This window comes from Lissotriton vulgaris, chromosome 12 (assembly GCF_964263255.1).
Source record: "Lissotriton vulgaris chromosome 12, aLisVul1.2, whole genome shotgun sequence".
Taxonomy (NCBI): domain Eukaryota; kingdom Metazoa; phylum Chordata; class Amphibia; order Caudata; family Salamandridae; genus Lissotriton; species Lissotriton vulgaris.
Window position 1 is genome coordinate 754,548,725 of NC_141700.1, and position 10,486 is coordinate 754,559,210.

The 10,486-nt window shown below is 44.3% G+C and overlaps 1 protein-coding gene across 1 annotated transcript in view; it reads left to right on the forward strand.

The window, feature by feature from the left end:
• PLOD3 (procollagen-lysine,2-oxoglutarate 5-dioxygenase 3) overlaps window positions 1-10,118 on the forward strand; it is a 294,630-nt gene extending 284,512 nt beyond the window's left edge. The window contains exon 19 of the mRNA XM_086946045.1: window positions 3,966-10,118. Within this exon, the coding sequence (XP_086802171.1) occupies window positions 3,966-4,121 (156 nt within the window). The 3' untranslated portion in view covers window positions 4,122-10,118. The remainder of the gene's footprint in view (window positions 1-3,965) is intronic.
• Window positions 10,119-10,486: the final 368 nt, after the last annotated feature.

Here is a 10,486-nt window from a genome sequence, read left to right on the forward strand (position 1 = left end):
CAGCAAGCAGGCCACCAGGGTTGGCACCAAGTCAAATGCTGGTCTTCTGTTCTTGCTTTTGCGACTCTTCGGTGTCTGTCTTCTTCTTTCAGGATGTCAGGATTTGATTTCCTAGTGCCAGGGGCTCCCCTAAATACTAGATTTAAGGGTGTTAGGGGAGTGTAGAGAACTTACCTCTGGGGTCACTACGCCCCCTAGACCACTTCCTGTGGGAAGTAGACAGAAGCCCGTCTCAGAGTTCCTATTTCTGTCATCACAAAGATGGTAAACTGTAAAATTTCGTGTCCACATCAGTTAGCCCACCTTAGGGGATGAACTAGCCTGATGGTGAACATGCCTCTCTGCCTACTAATTTTCCTGCTAGTCAAGGCCAAATGGGCACTGGTAAGGGTGGGGTGGCATCACCTTTGAGGGAAGCGAAGTCCACATACCAACGGCTGCTTTGAAGTTCCCTACCTTGGAATGCTAATTTACAGGTCATCCTGCTGTAGGGGGTGTAAAACATCATGCACCGGAGAAGGCGTCGTTCCTGACATCTTTATTAATACTAACTGTTGATACCCAAAAGCTTTGGTTTCAGTGAAGCCATCGTGCAGCTGGGGAACTTGTTTTACACCAGTGTCAAGCATGTGTATTTAAAATGGCTTCCCTAGTCACTTTCGTGGCCAGTAATTAAACTGGCCAGCACAGGGGCATATCTGCTCATGCAGATAAGTCCACACATGTAGTATAGTGCACTCTGCCTAAGGGCTCTGGGGTCTGCTGTGGGGGTGACTGATCTATACAGCATGCAGTGTCTGAAGGAGTGGCACACAGGGATGTGTGCTATGTTGTGCTTTTCACTTTTGTCTGCACTAAGACACACGCCTGCAATAGCAAACTGCATGAGATAGGGGAGGGGTCCCTTAGGGTGGCACAATGTATGCTGCAGCCCCTGAGGACCCTCCTTAGTACCCTTGCCCTAGGTACCTGGGGTACCATTTACTAGGGACTTACAGGGGTGCTAAAGGTATTAACAAAGAACAAAACAAAGAATGCCAAGGGTCTCAAAACCACTATCTAAATGCTCAGTGAGTAGTGTAAAGAGATAGGTGTGCATATATGTATCTATGTGTTATGAGAAGAGAAAGTATATAAACCCATCAGCCCACCCATTGGCGGAATCTCGTCATCTGGGTTGTTTTGTATAGACTGGTACCATCCAAAAAGTCCCACTGTATGGTATTGTGGGTTACTGGTATGTAGTCAACCAGAGAGAGAAAGAGAGATGTCACAGCTGAAGGGCCAAAAGTTGCAGTGCATAAGGAGTGTAATAACAAAAGACAATGGTGATTAAAATTGCCTGTTGTGATGCCAAAAGCGAAATTTTAATAGAGGGGTCATCATAACGGCAAGGTTAAAAACAGAAAGTGGTGATAGTATAGCAACAAATATTACTATCAAGAATATCTACGTGGTCAACATGTTTCAGCCTGAAAGGCTTTCGTCAGGAACTAAGTTTGTATACCACTACTGCAACAGTGGAAAATAATAGTGGTGTGAATTTGTACACGAACCAAATGACAACACCTACCCAGAGTAGTCAACTTATCGTAGGTATGAAGTCATGGTTGTGAGAAATATCTCTATCATCAATCGTATGGAGGATACCTCACCTCGCCTGGCACTCGCTCAGGTTGGTAGAGGCCACGCACTGTCCGTCGTTGCCTCGAGCTTCCCACTGAGTCGAGGGGAAGGTGTTTTGTTCTGTTTTGTTTTGTTTTGTTCTTAGATAATTGGGGGATAGGATGCAAGCAGGTCTTTAAAAGGTTCCCCTTCGACCCCTTCTTACGGTTTGTTTTTTGTGTGCTAAAGGTATTGTCAATTTGGGGAATAATTGTACAGTTTTAGAGAAAGAAATCTGGCACTGGGTACCTGGATAGCAGGAAACCAAAGCACTTTTGGTCAAATTTATATCAAATACCAGGCAAAAATTGGGGGTGACCATGTTGAAAAGGGCACTTTCCTACACCTTGCAATTCCAATTTTTTTTTAAAAGCTATCAAATTTAAATCCAGAATTTTATAGGTTTATTCAGCACGTTTTTCACAATTCTCATAATCGCTGTTTCAAGCCCATACAACATAGGTAATCTCACCCAAGGGAAAATTTCAAGAACATGGAAAAAAGCTTCAAGCTAATATACCTGTGATAAGATTCCAAGCAGCTGCCATTGTTCGACAGACTGTAGGGGCAAAGTCAAAATTTAGGAACCACGTGCTGGCAAAAATTGATCAAGCCCTGATCTCTTGACTGGGTAGGAGTATTCTGCATCATTCAGAAACTCTGTCCATCACCTTTTCCAAAATCGATTTTGTCCACACTATGTGTGGGAGGGTATACTCAGACGTGAGTCCCTAGCTCATTGCACCATCAGGATTCAAGCAAGCCGGGCCGACGACGGCTGAAATGCCAGAAACCGGTCCCCGGAAGCTTGTCTCCTTCCCAGTATAAGAATTGGCTTGGTAATTTGGTTTGCCCTGTTCCCATCATGCACTGGGACAGGAACAGACTAATTTGCATGTAGCCAGGTTCTGAGCTGGGATGGTGCAGTGAGCTAAAAAACGGTGATGGATCAAGCCCTGATCTCTTGACTGGGTAGGAGTATTCTGCTTCATTCAGAAACTCTGTCCATCACCTTTTCCAAAATCGATTTTGTCCACACTATGTGTGGGAGGGTATACTCAGACGTGAGTCCCTAGCTCATTGCACCATCAGGATTCAAGCAAGCCGGGCCGACGACGGCTGAAATGCCAGAAACCAGTCCCCGGAAGCTTGTCTCGTTTCCCAGTATAAGAATTGGCTTGGTAGTTTGGTTTGCCCTGTTCCCATCATGCACTGGGACAGGAACAGACTAATTTGCATGTAGCAAGGTTCTCAGCTGGGATGGTGCAGTGAGCTAAAAAACGGTGATGGATCAAGCCCTGATCTCTTGACTGGGTAGGAGTATTCTGCATCATTCAGAAACTCTGTCCATCACCTTTTCCAAAATCGATTTTGTCCACACTATGTGTGGGAGGGTATACTCAGACGTGAGTCCCTAGCTTATTGCACCATCAGGATTCAAGCAAGCCGGGCCGACGACGGCTGAAATGCCAGAAACCGGTCCCCGGAAGCTTGTCTCCTTCCCAGTATAAGAATTGGCTTGGTAGTTTGGTTTGCCCTGTTCCCATCATGCACTGGGACAGGAACAGACTAATTTGCATGTAGCCAGGTTCTGAGCTGGGATGGTGCAGTGAGCTAAAAAACGGTGATGGATCAAGCCCTGATCTCTTGACTGGGTAGGAGTATTCTGCATCATTCAGAAACTCTGTCCATCACCTTTTCCAAAATCGATTTTGTCCACACTATGTGTGGGAGGGTATACTCAGACGTGAGTCCCTAGCTCATTGCACCATCAGGATTCAAGCAAGCCGGGCCGACGACGGCTGAAATGCCAGAAACCGGTCCCCGGAAGCTTGTCTCCTTCCCAGTATAAGAATTGGCTTGGTATTCTGCATCATTCAGAAACTCTGTCCATCACCTTTTCCAAAATTTAAAATTGATTTAATGTAATGACCAATTTTTGGGAAATTTTAATTTACAGAGGAATTTGAAAATGTAATAAAGGAATTACTATTGTATATAAATACCATATTCCTAGCATGTTTTAGGTGCCTTCATACACTTTCTTAAATTAAAAATGTGTTTCGGTAGAGCATAGTCTGGGAATTAATTTGTGTGAATGTTAAGATTTTGGCCTGGGTTAGTCTGCTGCAGTATTCATCCATGTACTTACCCCAAAGTAATTTACCTCAGCACTCAGGAAATAAGTTGCAATAATATGTTTCATATAGGGTTGTGGGTCGAAATTTCTTACTGGTCGATGTGACATTATTGTTTTTTGGAAATGAGATTTGATTTTTTTTAATGTATTTATTTTTCAGGGTGGTGGGTGCCGTTTCCTCCGCTACAACTGTACAGTGGAATCACCCAGGAAAGGCTGGTCCCTAATGCACCCGGGCCGTCTGACTCACTATCACGAGGGCCTTCCGACGACAAGTGGCACGAGGTATATAATGGTCTCCTTCGTGGACCCCTAACAGATCTGGACACAGGAAAGGGGGCAGGAAGAAAGGGAGGGGGCAACAATGAGAAGCATTTTTTTTAGGACTGGCCATCAAATCACTGTGGCTGTTGAGCTACACAATTGTCAGCTAGCAAGGTGACCAATAGCACGCAGGCATCTTCAAGATTCGGATGGGTCATCCTGGTTCGGGACGGCCACACTGATGGCACAAGGTACCGGAATCCAGCATTGGTGTTAATGGAAGAACGTCGTCACCAGATCATGGACTTGTGCCTTCTCAATTCATGTCTAATGAGTGTGACCATTCTGCAACAGAAGAATGAGCGCTTCCCTACAAGGATGTTTCCAAACCTACGGGCCATTACAATTGTGGATGAGAAGGACAAACATGCTTTCGTTCAATGATGCCGCCATTCGTGCGTCAGTAACTGTGATCAATATCTATGAGTAAGACGAGCATGTTTTCTTACAAAGATGTTTTCCTTCATGCCTCAGTGGCCCATGATCATGATGGATGAGATAAAGGGTCTTGCTCTTTTTAATCTCCATCCATGCCGTAGTTGCTGTGATCACCATGAGTAAGGACAAGATGCTTTATTACCAGGATAGCCGCAACTCTGAACGGTGATGTATTGCACCCTGGATCACTTGTTTGGCCCTTGCATTGAAGCCTCACCCTTTAATCTGCCCTCCCCTATTTGATCTACTTGACGCAAGTTGCTGGAACCTTGAGGCTCATTACATCCAGACCTCTGAACTGTCTCATGAAGCTGGGGCTTTACTAAGTCACATAGCAGTGGTCTCATCTAGTCCAGAGCACATGGAGTCCCACCATTGCCTCTGTATGACCTCGGATGCGCCGCGGTGCCTCTTCACAACCCTCTGCTGAAACCAGTAATGAATCCCTTTTCCTCCCCTGTATTTGGAGTATTGACCTATAAAGCATGTCGTCTTCCTGTCTAACTCAGACTTTTGGATGTAGACTCTTGCTTGAGATCTGAAAGGTCCTACACACTGCTGGTTCCCAAGTCTCCTGGTGGTGTCTGGTTTTCAACCTCCATGGGGCCTGGATCTATCTTGCAGTTGAGCATTGCGGCAGACCTCAATGTTTTTACAAACCGGTAGCAAAGAAAAGAGCAAAATGATTACAGAAACCTAGTGTGAAGGGAATAATGCAATGATTATGCACATGCCTGATTTGAATCAGTCTTATGTAGGAGGACTATGACTTTGTTGATATTTGATTTCTTATTTTTGATTTCAGAAGCACAATTTTCTTTATTTCCCAGTTCTCCTTCAGACACCAGCATTTGGAGCATCTTAAGTAATTTATCCTTGGAATCAGGTGAACACCATTAAAAAAAGTTTTCTATTTTTATTGTGTGCAACCGGTCGATCTTACCTCCACTGGTCTGTTAAGAATCCCTGACTAACCATTGTCTTTAACCGGTTGTCTCTTCTTATTGACCACTGTGTTAGGAATATGTATTCTTGTGTTGGTTATCAATGGGTCTGTTTTCTTGTGTGTGTGCCACAAGTGGTTTCTGTAACTTCTCACAGAGTGGATTATGCCCTCTCAGGCTCAAGTGACAGTGCCCACTCATAGAGGAAAGTCCCAATTGGCATTCTGACATTTAGTGTTGAAAATCACCCACACAAATTGTACTGGTTTCCATTGTTTAACAACAGGTTAAATAGTGGGAACCTGGTGGTACATCTGTGCAGTAATCAACGCAGGACACCGATCAGCATCGACACCGATAAAAAGAAAGACCTGATGTTTTATCACCTCCATTTTGCTAAGTACCTCACTGAACTGGCAGAGTTCCATTGAAACCCTCTAAGCCTGTACATGGCCCTTCATTGTCCTGCAGATTCTGAGGGCAGATATAGAACGCCTTGGCAGCCATACTGCCCAGGCTGCCATAGATCAGGGCAGGGACGCGGCACAGATGCCAACATCGGAACTCAGCTCGCAGAACAGTGAAGGCGAGATTCAACTAAAAGGGCAAAGTGGGAAGATTAAAAGTGGCAGAGGGAGAAGACATGGGCTATAGGTTGTGCCCCTGCACCGCCTGGGAGCAGAGGAATTTGCAGGGCTGTCACCCATTCAACAAACAACCACAAACCAGCAGCCTGTATCCTTCGACTCCCTGAAACCGTCTCAAGAGTTCCATAGAGAGGGTGGTGATGGAAATGCTACCTTGACCTCGATTTCTCACTTTTCTTTTCAGTAACATAATCTCATTTTTCTTTTGAAAGCTGATTTCATGATCCTGCTGTAAGCCTAATTTGACATAGGGGTTAATTTGCATTTTTGCTTAAGTGTACCCTTCTTAAACTCTAACCCTGAAGAGCAAGATCAGAGATCTCCAAGGAAAGCTCTGCTTTTGCTGGAGACGATCCTTGGGTTGGAAGCTTGTGCTTCCTGCCCTGGGAATCCTGTTCTGTTGATGGTATGGTTTTGTATGGTAGCTTCGTCGCTGTTTTTTTCCTTCCTGTCTTTCCTCATTTCTGTTCCGAAGCCCTGGCTGAAGAGGGCTGCCAGGCTTCAAGTCTGTCATGGTAAGGCCAGTCTTATGAAAGAGCGGTCAGTGATTGTGAGGTGGACGCAGGGCAGGCTGTGCCCTGTAATGTGGGCACTGGGAACGTTTGTACAGCTTGTTGTACCACCAATGGTGGGGGCTTCCTATTCTGACATTGAATTTGGATCAGAAGAGGAGCAGGTCTGGATGTGTGTTGCATTTTGTGCTGTTGCCATGGTAACTTGTGGGTTCCTTTGTAGTCTGGTTGCTTCTCTGTAGCACAGTGGACTTGGCCTAAGCCGAGGAAGAGGATGGCCATTTTGCCTTTGGATGCCCAGCATCTGGACTAAGATATGACTCACAAACTAGAACATTCATGGATCAAATAAATCGTTGATCCATGCCTCGCACACACAGCCCAAAGGCACTTTCATTACAGCCTGCAATAAGACATTGTGAAGATGGTGTTGTGTATGTCAACTGCTCACCTTAGAATAGAGTCGCGCAAACACTGCCTTGGTTGAAAAGAAGAATGGTCTGTTTGTCTGCCCTATCCAGATCTCCGATGACCCCATAGAATGATCCTAGGTTCGAGCTAGGTCCAAGCAATTATCAGTTCACTGTGATTCCTTTTGGTGCAAGAGCTCCATGGTGTTCAGAAAGTGCATGGGTATGAATGCCCGGATTGCAAACCCTCCCTCGGACCTGGAGCAATTCAAGAAAAATCTTAGCACGTTCTCACCCGACTCGCCCTTATTGTGATTGCTTTATATGACCGGTATAATTACGGTGTTTTCCCCAGGGGAATGGTTTTCCACCAGAACCATGTTAACACACATGTGTAGGACTACCCTAAGTTAAGATAACATGTATGCCACAGATTGATGCAACATGCAGTGCTGCTGGTCGTTCTCTAGTAAAACGTGATCAGATGCAGTTGATTTTGCTGAGTGAGATGCAGTCTCACTACAATATTATGCCTTTAGGGACCTGAAAAAAGGCCTTGTGTTCAGGCCAGATATCGACAAGGACCTTTTTGAATCGTCTCCGTCTGCGTGCCCGCTGCAGTGATGGTCTCTTGGCATACCCGCTGATTGAAACTGGTTGCCATTTCTGTGGAAGACGGTGCCATGTTGTAGATCTGCAAATCTTGCCACATCCTCAGCTGATACATCCCTTCTGGTGGCAAAGAGTCCCCTTCATTACCTGATGCTCTTCAGATCACTCATTATTTGATTATGGCCACCAGGTCACCCATTAAGGAGAGTTTTACCAGATCCATTATCTGGTGGAACTATTCAAAGCTATCGCTTCAGCTTCCGTCTGCACCATCTTTAATGACTACTGTATTCTGGTTACAGCTTTGGTAGACTTCAAGAACTCTTAAATGTAAATTAACTTGATCTGTCTTAGCCAGCAATCTGCTGTAGGTACGGTTTTGGTAGCCACTGTTAGAAGGTGATAGCCCATGCCAGGATCAGAAGACAGAGTACTTAGAATTGCTTTGTGAAATCATGCGATGTCCTCAGCGGCCTGCCTTCCAATCCCTTACTAGATCCAGAATGCGCCTGTCTCTGTCCTCAGACGATTTGCTGAATGATGGTTGGTGTCTGGAGAATGTTTAATGTGCCCCTCATGTATTTGTAGATTTAAAAAGGCTGCACGCTGTGCAGTCACTGCATCCACCTTATAGGTTGCTAGTGAGTCTCTGACCTTGTGTTGCTTTGGTGTTAATGGTTAGTAGGCACCTTGGTGATCATGTGAGCTAGCCTGTCATTTTCATGCTGCTGGCTCAGTTCCTTGATCTCCCATGACAACCATGCATTTGGCAAAACGTTCCAAAAAGTGCAATGAAGAAATGACTGCGCTCCTCCTGAGAAGTTGACTAACCAGTCAGATCGTAGGGGCTTTTTGTGATGCAATCATGAGGGGTGAAATGGGACTATGAATAAACTTTACTGTCAAGATCTTTCCTCTGGTCCTAAACAACAATATGCTGTGTCTGAACATTTCCATCCATGTCCCCGCCAGCCAGGTTGTCTTTCCCAGTAGGGCTTGGGATCTGATGTCCAGTTTTCTTCTCAGTTGAAAGGCGCCATGTAAATTTAAATGATGCTGAGGCTGGATTAGTTGGACCTGCGTTCATATGCCTGGTTAGTTATATCTGGTTTGTGCACAGTACACCTTAGCGATTGATTTCTGGAACATCCTCATGAGTCCTGTTGCTTATACAAAACTCTGCAGCAAGATCTTATTTTTTGAAAATGATATATTAACACCATGAAAAAAAACTCAAATGAACCTTATGCAAGTCTTCCCCACACCAAAGAAGTAATAAAAATGATTAATTTATTATGTGCTATTTTCAGTATGCTGCTCTTCTGAGAGCAAACTTTCTGTCAATTGCACCAATGAATTGTTCTGTGCTTTAGTAAAGTGCAGGTAGAAGTTTATGGTACACAAACCTAAATGGTAATTCTTTTCTTTCAGTTGGTTTTGGTTGCCATCTGGTAAATGGAGCAGAACCAGGGGCATCATTTGAGGCTCAAAGAGATGGGCCTTCAGTTTAACAGTTTCGATTCCATTCAGCTTCTTGCTATCGCAAAAGCCACTTCGCTGTGGATGTAGTTCTGCGACTCCATTTGCACCGTGGCTGTATGACATGGTGTAAACTGCCACCATCCAATGTAGGCACCCAAATTACTAGTGTCTGTGATGCTGGGAGTTTGATCTCAATTTCTTAGGGGTGCTTGCAAGGCTTTCTATGATGACTGGCGTGGTGGTCTTCCATGGAGGTGGCACCACTAAAATTAGTATCATAAATTGAGCAGCTGGACCGACGTTTTCTGCGTCATCCTCACCACCTTAGAACAGACTTGGTGGAGGCTTCCCCATTGGTTCCAGCAGTCTCTCCAAACGTTAATATGAATTACATGAGAGTGGTGAACAGGATATGAATATTTTTATGAAAGTTAACTCTCTAAATCTGACCTGAAATACCCACACTATGCGCTCAGTGGTGTTTTTGAGATGTGTTCCATGTTTTCGGCGTCCTGGTGTTGGTTGTTTCCACTTCCCTAATTATGAATGACCAGTTCTTCCCTGCTATCCTCATTTGCAGCTTGGCTGGAAATGTAATCTGCCACTTGTGGCTTTACTTTGGGCCACACAGTGCAGTCATAGCAGGAGAAATGATGATTTAATCTCCTAACGTTATACCCTTCGATCAAGTAAATTATGCTGTCTGTTGTTGAACTTTCTACTGCCTCTTGTCCTTTGACACCATGCAAAACACACCTGTTACCCCAAAACATGTTTCTGCAAATGCTCTACCACTGTCAATTGTTTTGGAGGGATTTAAAAAAATATTTCCTTTTCGAAGTATGTTGGCTGCTTTTGTACAAATTGCATTAAATTATTTGCAAATCTGGGTGACTGAGTACCTTTTTAGATACTTTTTACATAAAGATGGAATCTTGTAAAAACAATGGCTTTGTGTGTTTGTTTCTCGTAGAGCGTTTATACTGCTAAGCAGTAATTTTGGGGTACCCTTCTCAAACCTAAAGTCATAGGCAGACCTACACATCGAATATTTTTACAGTACACAACACATTTTATTTTTCAACTGCAAGTGTTCTCTGTCTCGGACTCTTCATTTATATTCTCATGTTTATGAATTAGAAGAAGATAACTGTGATTGAGAACTTACAGGTAAGTATCTATTGTAGAATATGGTGCTGTAAATACACATGCTTTACATTCTGCTGAAATCCAGTGTTGGGCTCATACATTGGCAGAAGGTTTTCTCAAAGAAGCTTCGACACTGAGTGACTCCTCCATTATTGCACAATGC